Source organism: Ambystoma mexicanum, chromosome 5q, assembly GCF_040938575.1.
Source record: "Ambystoma mexicanum isolate Mex_15411 chromosome 5q, UKY_AmexF1_1, whole genome shotgun sequence".
Taxonomy (NCBI): domain Eukaryota; kingdom Metazoa; phylum Chordata; class Amphibia; order Caudata; family Ambystomatidae; genus Ambystoma; species Ambystoma mexicanum.
In genome coordinates, this window is record NC_090933.1 from 946181284 (window position 1) to 946195607 (window position 14324).

General features: G+C 48.3%; 1 protein-coding gene across 1 annotated transcript in view; it reads left to right on the forward strand.

Annotated features, from left to right (window-relative positions):
- The window catches only part of ATP6V1C1 (ATPase H+ transporting V1 subunit C1), a 1238716-nt gene that overhangs the window by 1112515 nt on the left and 111877 nt on the right, over window positions 1–14324 (forward strand). The window contains exon 12 of the mRNA XM_069621464.1: window positions 7880–8006. Coding sequence (XP_069477565.1) covers window positions 7880–8006 — 127 coding nt within the window. The remainder of the gene's footprint in view (window positions 1–7879; window positions 8007–14324) is intronic.

Genomic DNA, 14324 nt, shown 5'->3' on the forward strand with positions numbered 1-14324 from the left:
TCGGAAGGAAGATCGGTGTCCGGATTCATTCTCAAGGCTACATTTGACACAGCAGACCATGCAGGCCGGCTCATCGCAGAAAGCACAGTCATCAAGAGACATGCTTGGCTGAGGCAGTCAAGCTACCCTCATCGACATGCCGGTGGAACCAAATGTCTTGTTTGGAAAAGCGGTGGAGGAGGCGAACATCTAAGGACGAATATGATACCCTAAAGTCCCTTGGACAACTAACTAATAAACCCACAAACCAACGAGGGAATAATAATTTTCGTCGCTCTCACGGCCAAAATTCCCAGAGAGGGTCTAATTACTTTCAAGGGCAAGGAGCATCGTGGGAGGGGGGCAACCAACAGGCTACCTAGGGTTTTGCCAGAAGTCAAAAGAGGGGCTGTGGTAGGGGGAGATGCAGCCCAGGTAGAGGCGCTACAGCCCCCAACAAACAGTTACATTCCATTCCGTTTGCATTTCCACCTTCACCCACGCATTGGAAGGGATCACTTTCGGACAGATGGGTGCTGTCCAGAGTGTCCACGGGATACTGTATCGCACTGTTTGAATTCCCCCGCGACCATCCTCCAAGACAGAAAATACACTCCTTGGAGCACCAAAGAATCCTCCTCGAGGAGATCGTCATTCTTCTTGCAAAGGACGCAATAGAACTCGTCCCGGGCAACCAGGTAAACAAGGGTATTTATTCAACTTACTTCCTTGTGCCAAAAAAAGATCTAACAGTGCGCCCAGTATTAGTCTTACGCCCTGCAAACAAGTATGTCAAGCCTCAAAAATTTCACATGACTACACTCCAAGAGGTAATCTCCCTACTAAAAAGAGGAGATTAGATGGCAACAATGGACATGAAAGATGCCTATTTTCATATTTCCATGTTCCCAGCGCACAGAAGGTTCTTGCGTTTCAAGGTAGACAGCCAGCACTACCAGTTCAAGGTACTGCCCTTTGGTATAGCCTCAGCTCCAAGGGTATTCACCAAGCTACTGGTGGTGGTGGCGGCGCATCTACGCAAGGAGGCAATCCCAGTGTACCCTTACCTGGACGACTGGCTCATCACAGGGGAAACCCCCGTAATTTGTAGATCCAACATCCAAAGAACGATCAACCTCCTCTTCCAATTGGGCTTCTCAATCAATGAGAAAAAAATCAAGCCTGGTGCCAAGCCCCTCCAAACAGTTCCTAGGAGCTGTCCTAAACACTCAAGAGGGGTTGGCCTTTCCATTAGAGGAAAGAATTCGGAATCTGTTACTGCAAATTCCTCAATATCAGTCTAGTCGTCAGATAAGGATTCGCAAAGCGATGTGTTTGCTAGGCATGATTGCGTCATGTATTTACCTGGTTCCACACGCGCGCCTGCGCATGTGACCCATGCATGAATGGTTGGCGAAACAGTGGTCTCAGGCAAGTGGTCAGTTGGACGATCTAGTGGTTGTTTCGCCAACACTAGTACAGAGTCTTCGCTGGTGGACAAGAGAGAACCTGTCAAAGGGGAAACACTTTTATGATCCAGACATACAGACCGTAATCGCTACAGACGCGTCCCTGTCAGGGTGGGGAGCACACCTCCTTCACCACACAGCCCAGGGCCTCTGGTCTAACACAGTGACCAAGAATCACATCAACCTGCTAGAGCTTCTGGCAGTCTTCAGAGCGCTTTGAGCGTTCGAACCACACCTATCAAACCTGTCAGTGCAGATCCTAATGTACAGCACGACCGCAATGTTTTACATAAACAAACAGGGGGGCACTCGTTCACCAACTCTGTCCAGGCTTGCCCAGAAAATTTGGATATGGGCACTCAGGCGGAACATTTACCTGTCGTCTCAACATGTTCCAGGGGATCTCAATTCACTATTGGACACTTTGAGCAGAGATCCCCTCCCAGAAGAACACAAATGGTGTCTACATGAAGAAGTTGTGGGAGACCTCTTCTCACAGTGGGGTTTCCCCACTATAGACCTTTTCGCCACAACCGAAAACAGACAATGACCAGGATTCGCATTCAGGTTCCCTCAGCCAGGCTCCAAGGGGAACGCTCTATGGATGAACTGGTCGGGATGTTTGCCTACGCTTTTCCATCAACTCCTCTGATGAGGAAGGTGGGCAACAAGATACGCAGGGAATCGATGACGTGCATCCTAGTTGCTCCCATGTGGGCGAGACAACTGTGGTTCCTGCACCTGCGCAAACTGGCGGTGTGCAATCCCATCAGACACCAGTGCTGGTACAACCTACTCTCCCAGCACGGAGGACAAACCGTGCATCCTCAACCCAACTCGATGAATTTGGCAGCATGGCTCCTGAAGTCATAGAGTTTGGCCATCTCAATTTACCACAGAGATGTATGGATATCTTAAAAGAATCAAGGAAACCTAGCGCAAGACACTGTTACTTTGATAAGCGGAAAAGATTTGTTATTTGGTGCCAGAATAAACAAATCAACCCAGTTGATTGCACTCCTTCCAATATTGTCACCTAGATGCTCCATTTAGTGGACACAGGGTTGGTATTTAATTCACTCAATGTACACCTGGCGGCGCTGTCAGCCTACACCACCTCCCATAACAAGGTGTCATGGTGGAAGGTGCCAGTTGTGAAAGCCTTTATGGAAGGGGTGAAGAGACTCCACCCTCCAATTTCTAACCCACCACCAGGGTGGGTCCATAATGTGGTGCTTGCTAAACTCATGGGACCCCCCGTTGAACCCATGCATAAAGCTAGTCTCAAACACCTGACTTATAAGACTGCCTTCTTAGTAGCCATTACATCCATAAGAAGGGTCAGTGAAATTCAGGCTCTGTCAGTGCAAGATCCTTTCTTTACTGTTCATAAGGATAAACTGGTTCTACGAACTCACCCTAGGTTCTCACTTAAGTTAATTTCCAAATTCTATGTTAACCAGTCCATTGAGCTACTGGCCTTCTTCCAAGAACCCAAAAGCTCTGCTGAGGTGAAACTACACACACTAGATGTGCGAAGAGCGGTCCTCTACTATGTAGACAAGACCAGACCGCTAAGGAAGACAGATCAACTGTTCGTCTCCGTAGCTCCAGGCAGAGAAGGAGATTGCGTCTCTAAAGGTGCCATCTCGAAATGAATAGTCAAATGTATCCAGCTGTGTTACTCCCTTTCAGATAAAACTCTGCCTTTTATGCCAAGGGCCCACTCTATAAGAGGCACGGGGGCCACTCTGTCTTTCTTTGCAAATGTACCCCTTGACACCATTTGCAAAGCAGCTATATGGAGCTCTATTCACACTTTTACTCAGCGCTACAGTATTGACACTCATTCGAAGACAGATACTCCAGTGGGACAAGCAGTTCTAAGACATTTGTTCGCTCATGACCCTTATCACATCCTACCTCCTTCTTCTAACACTGCTCGCTAATCTATGCACAGCATGTGATCTAAGCAGATTCCACAAGCCTCAGAAGGGATACATTACTCACTGTAATCATATTTCTGATGCTTGTATCTGCTTAGATCAGCGGCATTCAAACTGTGGGTCGCGACCCCCCAGAGGTCCGCGGGTGCATCCCTGTGGGGGCCTGAGAGCTCAGCAAGAAATATAAAAAAAAATATATATATCTTTTTTTAGATTGGAAGAAATGGGCAGGGGTGGCTCACATGGTCGGGCGGGCTGAAGCATGAAACTGTCTCAAGCAACAATGAAAAAGTGGCCCGCAGTTGTAAATGGATATTCATTCCTTTAGTCACAGACTGGGCCTCATTACAACTATGGCGGTACGGTAACAACGGTGCCGGTAAGCTACCGGCACCGTTGCTACCGTACAGCCATAGTAAGAGTTGTGCTTGCGGGTGCCTGACAGCCCGCCAGGTCTGACCAGGCAGGCCGTGCGGCACCCACGAGCACAGCTCGTCGGATGTGCCGGCACCATTATTAACAGTGCCGGTGCATCGGAGCTCCCTATTCACATTGAGCCCAGGGAATGGGGATCTTCCGGTGCCGGCACCCGTGAAAGGGGAATTATCAAGTCCGCCTAACTAGGCATGACCCGGTAATTGCCCATTCGTGGGTGCCGGACCCGGATGCAACTCCGGCGGCAGCCGTGCCGGTTTTAACGGCGCAGCTACCGCCAGGGTTGTAATGAAGCCCACTGTTTCAATAGTACCCAAGGGGGTGCTTTGTGTTAAAATGTAAGTAAATTGTGACAAATGGCAGCTCATCCATAATGGCGAGGGGTGCCCACCCAGTGGCCCCTCACCCATTATGGAGGAGATAAGGAGCCAGCCCAGTGAAACAGTGAGCACTCCCTCAGCTGCTTTTTCCAGCTGATGGCGTGCTCCTGGGCTGGCTGAACTGTCAAAGGGAAACACTGTTTCCCTTTGACAGTTCAGTTTAGTTCCCCTGCCGCACATGCTCACTGAGCCATGCAAGTGCTGGGGCGTTTTGCTTCGCCAGCATTGCATAGCTCATTGGAAATGCTGGCTGGGGCACTGCATGTCTGTATGTCCGAGGGGGAGCTCCTGCGCCTGGAGCAGGGTGTTTCAGCACCCACACGCAGGCCAATGCAGAAGGTACGTTTATGTTCATTGTTTTTATTTAAACTTGTGTATGGATGCGTTTATGCTTATGTTATGAGTGAGTGTATGGTGATAGATGCTCGTGTGAATGATAGAGTGATTGCTGTATGAATGTGCTCCTTGCATACACACATAATCATGTTGATTGTGTTAGGCCCAGTGGGGCCCAGGGGGTGGGATGGTATCTTTTTACTGGATATCTATGATAGATGTCCAGTAAAACATGTAATGCCTGCCCTCTCGGCCCCCCAGCACCAATTGCAAAATGTTTGGCTATTTACCCAATTTTTTGTTAAAAGTATGCTCTACAATGCAACATTTTAACCCATTATTTAAAAGAATTCACAGGGGGAAACCCCCCCCCCGAACCCACCTTTATTGGTTCGGCTCCCTCACTATGCTCGGTCGCTATGGCATTTTTGGGGGAAATAGTTATGCCCCTCCACTTAAAAAAATCACCAGCCGCCACTGGCCCTCAGACTGTGTTGGGAACGGGATGGGGGGCACCCAGGGACTATGGTAGGAGCACAATGGGCAGGAACCATGGGATAGTGGTGGGAGCTGATTGGGGAGAGCCCAGGGACTGGGTAGGAGTGGGATGAGGGAGCCCAGTGACTGTGATGGGAGCAGGTGACGGCGCGCAATATATACTGTCCATTTGGCATTTCTGGGGGGTCCCGACTTGCCCAAATTATGCTCAGGGGGGCCCCAGCCAAAAAAGTTTCAAGACCACTGGCTTAGATTCACATGCGCCCATCCTTCCTACCCTTTGAGAGAAGGTGCATGGATGCTTGTAGTCTTATCCATCTATCTGCTTGGATACTCTGTACTCGCGCTACTCCTCATTGTACCTCATGTCAGAAAAAATACAATCTGAGGGTCCTACACGCGTGAGGGATCATGGGTACAGTGGACGTCACACTAGGGCTAGTATTACTGGCATGCCCTATTTCGACGCCCCTTTTCGAATTTCAAAAAACAAACTGTAATACTCTGCAGCTTCCACTAGATGTCGGCCTATGCACAGCATGTGAATCTAAGCAGATACAAGCGTCAGAAATAGGATTATGGCGAGTAATGTATCATATATATATATATATATATATATATATGTATATATATATATATAGATAGATAGATAGCAGTGGCGAGCCCCATGACCGAAGTTCCTTTTTTTTTCTGTGCACTCCGTTCGCTCATCAGAACACGCACGCTGAGCTTAATTTCTATTATGCTATGCCTTCTCTATGTAAGGCCGCAGGCTTCAAGCCTTGTGCGGACCACAGCCTCTTGGTCCGCACCGGATCTGTCTCTATTGCTTGGGTGAGGGCCACAATGCCCTGGATTGCCAATCGTGCCAGTCAATGCACACAAAAGCCCTTGCGGTGGGTGAGTCTGATGCTGACTGGGAGGAGTTTCCATAGTCTTGGGGCGTAGGCAGAGAAGACTTGTTTTCTGGTCCTTTCCTTTTTGCAGTGGCAGATTACAAGTCTGCATGTGTCCTGGCTTCTGGTGGTGCGCCTTTAATGTGGCAGTGGAGGCCACACCGCTGGAAGTGTGGGAGAAGCCTACCTCTGGGCCGGCAGTGGACAGGGAACTGGTGAGGAAGCACTGTCCCGCCCCCTCGAACCCTGATTTTCTCCCCTCCCATGCTTCACCTGAGAGCTTGGTAGTTCAGGCTGCAACTGCTAGCCTGAAGACATCTACCTTCCCGTCCCTTACTCCGAACAGGGAGAGTAAAAGGTTTGACGTATTAGGTAAGAAGGTGGTTGTGTCAGGCATCTTGCACTATGGCAGTTGACACCCGTTGCGTCATGACAAAGTACTCCTTCAGCCTTTGGACGGGAGTGGCCAGTGCGGCGGAGCACGTCCCGGAAGGCGAGATGAGGGACGGTTTCCTGTCCTTGGTCTCTGATGACAAGGTGGCATGCCAAATGCTGCCATCAGGGCTGGGCACATCAGACCATGTGGGCAGGTATATGGCCATGAGCACTATGGTCAGATGCCATTCATCAGGGTTTGCGGCCGGCGTCCAGATCAGGTGGTTATACATGTATTTCGACGGCCAGGACCTCTGTGAAGCGAAGGCGAATGATGCCTTTCAGAAGGTCCATCACCAAAGGCAACAGCCTTTAGGGCTTGCAGTGCAACAGCCCTCCATGCAGTCCGCGTCTCTCGAGTAATGGGTTTTTGTCCCTCCACCTCCTATGCCCAGAGGGGCTGCGGTCAATCTGCCCCAGGTAGAATGCAGGGCAGACCCTTCCTGCAAGGTGGAAGAGCCCAGAGAGCTGGTGCGGCCGCAGCATTTGTCCCCACCATGCCCTAGGCCGCACAACCTCAGTGATTAGTATTGCCACTGAACGTCAGTGGGGGCGGAGGCTTTCTCTGTGCAGCTCGGAGTGGTCAAGGACCACTTCTGGCTCTATGGCTTTACAGGGCATGGAGCAGGGTCATTGCCTTCCATTCCTCCAGCATTCTCCGGACCATGGGCCCCAGGCCACCCCCTTATCTGGACCCCATCTTCCTAGACGAGGTCCATCAGCTTCTGTCCAAGAGCACGATCCCGCTGATGCAGCACACAAAACGAGGTGGTACGCAACCTATTTTCTGTTGCCGAAGGAGGATGTGGCTTGCATCCTATTCTGGATCTGCGGCTGCTGAACATGTTCAAGATTGTTATACAAACTCAGATCCTGATAGCCCTCTGCAAGACAATGTGCTAATCGTGCAGAAGGGTTTGCAAATATTGCATCAACATGAGTAAACTGATTTTACAGTTAGGTAACTAATTGATTATAAAAATGTCCAACTGATTTTATTTGAGTTGGAATCCCTAATAATATTGTATCCATATCATGGGGCGAGCATAGAATTTAAGTCAAAGGAAAGCATCCACAGATGGTGTTTGTTGACACAGGTTCGCTTTTCCTGCAAGCTATATATGTGCATGTGTTTTATAATTGTAAATAAGCTGAAAGTGAAATGGTATGTCTGTTTATTCGTAGACTAGAATGATTTGACATATTACATGCTAGCATTCTGAATGTTTGATATATTTAAATATGTTTAATTCTTTAATCGGAATGGATTTGCATGTTACATTTTTAAATGGCCCTGTAAGCACACATAGTTCTCCTGTGTAAAATAAACCAAGGAAAGCACATGGCAAGTGCGAGTTGTTTAAATGTCCAATGACTCTAATTTATCGATTTGAACAATCTTGAACGTTTTTACTAAGTCTCTTATTAGATTTATCAGACACTCCTGTCTGTGCTCAAGTGATTCTGAAGACCATGATGCTTATTTCTTTCTGATTACTCCTTAGATATGGGTTGCCAGTGAACTTTCAGGCAATGCTTCTTCAGCCGAACAAGAAGACTATGAAGAAGCTGAGGGAGGTTTTGTATGATTTGTACAAGCACCTGGACAGCAGCGCTGCATCTATCGTTGATGTAAGTACCAGTTTATTACTAATTTCAAATGCAGATATCAATTGGATCTGCTCATTGGTTTTAGGAGGTGCCCATTTGATATGTTTGGCTATTAAGTGTGGCAAAATAACCAAAACAATTGGCATAGGAGTACAGCTAGGAGTGAGATGGGGTGTAAATTGGGACACAGTCTGTAGGTGGTTTGCCTTTTTTACTCATCAATATACTACCCATGGCCATTCCTACTCACTACCCTTTAGGGATCTCTTTGAGCTGCCTCTATCGTGCAGTAACATCAAGCTTTTTGGGGGTCTGCCTTTATAATTTCTCTGCAGTTTTCTGAAAGGTAAATTGCTTAATTGCACTACACATCCATTTTTCTGTACTAAAGTGTTCCATCAGCCATTGCATTTATAATGTGTCCATGCACCATTTCCATATAGGGGAACGCCTGGTAAAACCAACACGTGTGGCACCTTTGCGCGGCACAGCCACAATATTCCTAGACACTCGCACAAGTGCCTTCATAAGAGGAATTATTCATGTTGTACAGATGTGTCATTAGCGGCACATTTTAACATTTCTTACCTGTTTGATTTCGCATTGTGGCACATATTGCACACAATTGTCTGGCAACCTGGCTGTGGAAGAAGAAATCCTCCACTGCCTTCACTGCTAGAGGGCTGATGGGCACATATATTCTTGGGTTAGACAGTGCTATGTTCTGGGTACTTTTTAGAACAACTTGGAAAAATATACTATCATTAAAATTGTATTACCTTTTTTGATGTATGTTTATGTGCATAACCATAACCAAAAAACGTTCAATGAAATACTGATAACTTATACTTTGATTCATTGACCAGTTCAATAAAGGGGGGACACGGTTACAACATATTTGTCAGAATCATCCTTCCAACTTGCCGTGATCTTATCAGTCATCGAATCCCATAGCCTACTCTAAGCACATTGCAGCACAGAGAGCCCAGGAGAGTTTCACTGCTTGGATATTGCCAAGCAGATTGTTAACATCTGGCTAGCTAGCTGAACCGGAGGACCTGACAAACTGTAGTAGTTTCATTCATCCACACCCCCAGAAGCACCACCTGAGGTCCAGAGGCTGTTCTTGCCGTGCTATATGTTTAATGCAATCTAAGACGTCAAAAGTAGGGAGCTGTACCATGTAACAAATCACCATATATGGAACATCATGCCCCTGTCTAGCAGGCACCTCACATCAGAATCGATTTTAATCAGTCAGAATGGGGGTTAAGTACTGTGCATCCTTAAGTTGGTGGGATTCTCCTTAATACGGGTACACAAGGAAATGTTATTGTCTCTCATCCAGATGTTTTACCAAGAGATATCATATAGTTCAGTCTTCTTCCCACGTGGACAGGTTGGGGTGTTTATGCAGTGTGTCCAGTCTCCAGGCACTTAAATACACGAGAATCCTACATTTCTTCCACCCTGAAAGAGGAAGCTGTTTAAGGACAGAGAGAGCCATGTATCCCTGAAAGTCGATATTTAGTTGAGACAGTCATTGTCTCTATTGTAGATATTTAAAGTCTTCTCTCTCTTGGGGGGTGAGAACTCAACAGTACATTCAGCTAGAGATGTGGGTTTGATTTTAGCATATAGAAGTCCCAACCTCACCAAATCCTCCTTTGCATTTACTTTTAACCTGCATCTTGGTTTTTGGCAGTACCCTATCAGTGACTGTGAAACACCTAAAAACTACATTAGGGCGCTCTACCAGAACCTCCTAGAACAGATTCTAGCTGCACTGAAACATAAGTGTGTTCCAGTTAACACCTTTTTTTTAGAAGTCCTATCGAGTCAATCGAATCTAAGACCAAGATGTGCTGCATGCAAATATTTAGTAAGGTCTGGGACCTTCAAGACACCCTTAAGGCAACTAGCTAGAAGAGTATTGGATGCCACCCGCTGCATGTGCCCTTCCCATACCAACAAATAATGTAGACGAGCTTGTTAGAATGTTAAAAGGTTGGTCAGTGTAAACTAGAGCAGAAGGATCTGGAAGATGTGCACAAGTCTGTGAAGTAAATGCATCTTGATGGCGGTGACTCAATAAAACAATAATCTCTAGGTCATTTCTGCCTAACTGGGCGGTGTGATACGTCTAAAAGCAGCACAAGTATATTGCATTTGTATAGGTATGAGGCAGACTAAGTTGAATAAACCCCAAGATTTTTGAAGTACAATTGTTTCCATGTGATATCTCATCTGCAGAATTCTCAGTGGGTTCCATCATGTTGATTAATCTTATACCTTGAGATATACTCAAAGCTGCCTCATTCGTTCATAAGCTTTGGCAGTGTGGTTGTGTCTTCTTGTAGAAGAAAGTTGATATTTTAATTAAACTGAGGTAACTTGTGTTGCGCTTCTGAAATCTTAAGACCCTGGATCCCTGCCCAGTTCCCTATCCTTTGGTCCCTGGGATTCATAGTAAGGGCAAAGACCATGGAGTATGTTGGACAACCCTGTCTGTCTTCCTGTGATATCTGAATTGGCTCCGAGATCAAATTATTCACTCTAATTAGAGTGTGGTGGCTTCGATAATTCGCCTGCAATGACCCAATAAAATTGGCCTAAAACCAAATTGAGTGAAGACTTTCTCCAGAGAATTCCATTCCCCTCTGTTCAATCCCTTATTGGTGTTGACCAAGAGTTGAGCAGTGGGGGGGGGGGGGTCTTCTCACTTTCTCTCTGTAGAGTGTTTAAAAGCCATAGATTTTTGTGGGCATGTCTACACAGGAAGAATCCGGTCTGGCCAAGGTCAGTTAGCTTTGGATGTAGTGGAGGTAGGCGACTAGCCAGTACCTTAGACTACATTTATGTATCGTAACTGTGGACTGCAATACAATGGTGAGAAGTGATTAGCAACTTGATCTGACTTTAAGATTAATGATGGTGATGATTGTCTCTTCATTGCATTAAGGGGGTCCTGTTTGAAAGTATTTTTTCCATCTGCAGGACCATCCAGAACATCTTGTAAAATGAGGCTGCCAGCCTGTTTGAGCCTCGATTATTGTTTGGGAGAGCTTTGATCAACAGTGCGATTTCAATGAATCAAGAGCATTCCTATTGCCAACCCCAACTCTCGACAGAGACTCCCTCCTTATGACAATTCTCATGTTTAGGGTCCAATTACTGAGCTGCAAAGAGAGCTGAAAAGTGATGCAACAGTAATTCACGTTTACCTGGTTATGATATGATATGATATGGCATTTGTAACGCGCCTGTACACAAGTGTTTGAAGGCGCGACGAAGCAGGGGGGGGGGAACAAGGGGAGACAGACAACAATCCTACTAGGCCAGGTGTCATTCAGATTGCGCAAGTGCAAAGGGTAGAGGGAAAGGGAAAAGTGCAAGGGGGAAAGGGAGAGGGGAAAGTTCAGTACAGTAGCATACAGCAAACAGGATAAATAACAAGGGCCAGCTGGTGGCAAGTGCGAAGTAAGTGCAGACAAGTCCTGGGAAGGGGGGCTGTAGCGATACAGACACAGTCCTGTAGTGCAGGGGTTGCCATGGAGGCAGTGCAGGGGAGTGTGGCTGGGCCAAGGACCGAGAACGGTGAGTGGCCCAGTTGCAGATTCAGTGCAGTTTCAGTAGTATTAGCAGGGGAGAGGGGGAGAGAAAGCGGAGGCAAAGAGGAAGGTTTTGAGGTGCTTCCGGAGATGGTTCTCCTCAAGTTTCAGGGAGGCAGGAAGGCTGTTCCAGAGGGAGGCCCCTGCAGCGGAGAGGGATCTGCCCCCAACTCGTTGTTTGGAGAAGCGGCTGAGCCTGAGGGAGTTGGAGGCGGATGAGCGAAGAGCTCGAGAAGGAAGATATTTAGGAAGAGAGAGTTGAAGGTATTTTGGCCCAAGGCCCCAGACGGCCTTGTGGACAATGCAGAGGGTTTTGAACTTGATCCTCGCAGTCACTGGGAGCCAGTGCAGTGATTTCAGTCCTGGAGAGAGACGGTCCCTGGGCTTGAGGCCAAGGACAAGTCTCGCAGTCCTGTTCTGGATGAGTTGCAAAGGGTGGAGAGTAGAGGCGGGCAGATTTAGATAGACTGTTACAGTAGTCCAGCTTCGAGAGAACCAGGGCTCTAGAGACAGTGAGCTTCTGGGGGAAGGAGAGGAAAGGAAGGATACCTCTGAGGAGGTGTAGCTGGTAGTGTGACTTCTTAGAGACGTTGGATATGTGAGGAGAGAAGGAGAGTGTGGAGTCGAAGATGACCCCAAGGTTTTTTGTCTTGCAGGGAGGAGCAGGAAGAGGGCCAAGAGAGGCCAGCCAGAGAGCTGGAGGGAAGGAGGGAGTGGGTGTGCCGATGAGTAGAATCTCAGTCTTACTGGCATTAAGGCAGAGGTCGTTGGCGGCACACCATTCCTGGATAGCAGAAAGACAGTCAGAGATGAGGGAAGGAGAAGAGGAGGTCGAGGGTAGCCTGAAAATGAGCTGGGTATCATCCGCATAGCACTGAAAGTTGGGCCAGAGAGCAGCAATGCGGTGGGCGAGAAGTGCCAGATACTGGTTGAACAGCCAGGGAGAGAGGTTCGATCCCTGGGGGACACCACAGGTAGAGAAAAAGATGTCAGAGAGGAAAGACCCCAGTTGGACCTGGGAGGGTCGATTGGAGAGGAAAGAGGTCAGCCACGCCAGAGCCTGACCAGTGATACCCAGGCTATCACGGAGACGGTTGAGCAGGATGGTATGGTTGACAGTATCAAAGGCAGAAGAGAGATCAAGCAAAATGAGAACACATGGAATGTTAGAGTCAAGGTTCGAGAGCAGTTCCTCACGGATGTTCAGGAGAGCAGTTTCCGTGCTTCTGGCAGCTCTGATGGTCATGAAGACTACCAACAGATTCAGCATGGAGATTGAGCTGGGAGATGGCCAGTTTCTCCAGGAGCTTGCTCAGGGAGGGGCGGATAGAGATTGGGCGATAGTTAGCCAGGCAGGAAGGGTCGGAAGAGGGTTTCTTAAGAAGGGGGTGCACAAGGGAATGCTTGAGAGGGGATGGGAAGACTCCAGAGGCAAAGGAGTGATTGCAGAAGTCAGCAAGGGCAGGATCTAGGGAGTCTATGTGGTCCTTGGTAGTCTTGGAGGAACAGGGGTGGACCTGTTTTGACGAGACTTTCATAGATCGGACTTGTCTTGAAACCTTGTCAGCAGAAAAAAGGGGAAAGGCAGAGAAGGAGAGAGGATGGGTGGCTGCAGAAGGGCCAGAGGAAGGGCAGAGAATAGAGGGGGGGAGGTGATAGGAGGAGAGTGAGGATAGGATGTCCTGAGTTTTTGAAATTAAGTGAGAGGCCAGTGCCGTGCAGAGGTCCTGGGAGGGGACAGGAGAGGTAGAGACTGCAGCAGGGTTGGCCAGCTCCTTGCAGATTTCAAAGAGTTGGGCCGAATTGTTAGATGCTGCAGAGATGCGGGCTTGGATAAGGGCTCTCTTCTTGGTGAGAACGGAGAGCCGGTATTGCCTTTGGAGTAGGCGACAGGCCAGTTTGTCAGAGGATGAACATGAACCACGCCATTTCCTCTCTGCCACCATGCACTTTCGTTTGAGGGTGACGAGATCCAAGTCATACCAGGAGTTACATTTAGCTTTGGCCTTCAGGCGGATACTCATGACAGGGGCAAGGATATCAAGAGTATCGGATATAGCAGAGTGGAGAGTGGAGAGGGCTGTGTCAGGGTGGGAGTCAGCCAAAGGGAGAGGAGGGGGCGAGAAGGTGGCAGCGAAAGCCTCAACTGACACGCGCTTCATGGGTCGGATGACCGAGAAGGAAGGTGGCAGTGATGGGGGTGGCTTTGTCTGTGGGGTAGGGAGGATGAGGTGGGAGGAGAGGAGAAAGTGATCACTCCAGGAGAGAGGAGTGGAGAGAGGGACAGAGAGGGGAAGGTCAGAGGAGATCAGGGCATCAAGAGTGTGCCCTGCAGAATGAGTCGGCCCAGACGGGAGAATAGAGAGTGAGAGTGAGAGCGAGTTGCAGAGGTCTCGAAAGAGTCCAGAGGGGGGACAGGAGGTATCCAGGTGGATGTTGAAGTCACCAAGAAAGAGGAGTTGAGTGGTTGAGGACAGGAGTGAGGAGGAGAGGTCCACCCACTATGAGAGGAAAGAGGAAATTTGACCAGGTGGCTGATAGATAGTAGCCACGGTAAGGGAGTGGCTAGGAGAGAGAGAGAGAGAGTCGGCAGACAAGACATTCAAAAGAGGAGTAGGTCTGCGTGGGCGTAACAGTGGCAGGAATCCACTCAGGGAAGATCAGGGCCACACCCCCCTCAGCACTGTTGGGCCTGGGCACGGAGAGGATCTTGTAACCGTCAGGTAGT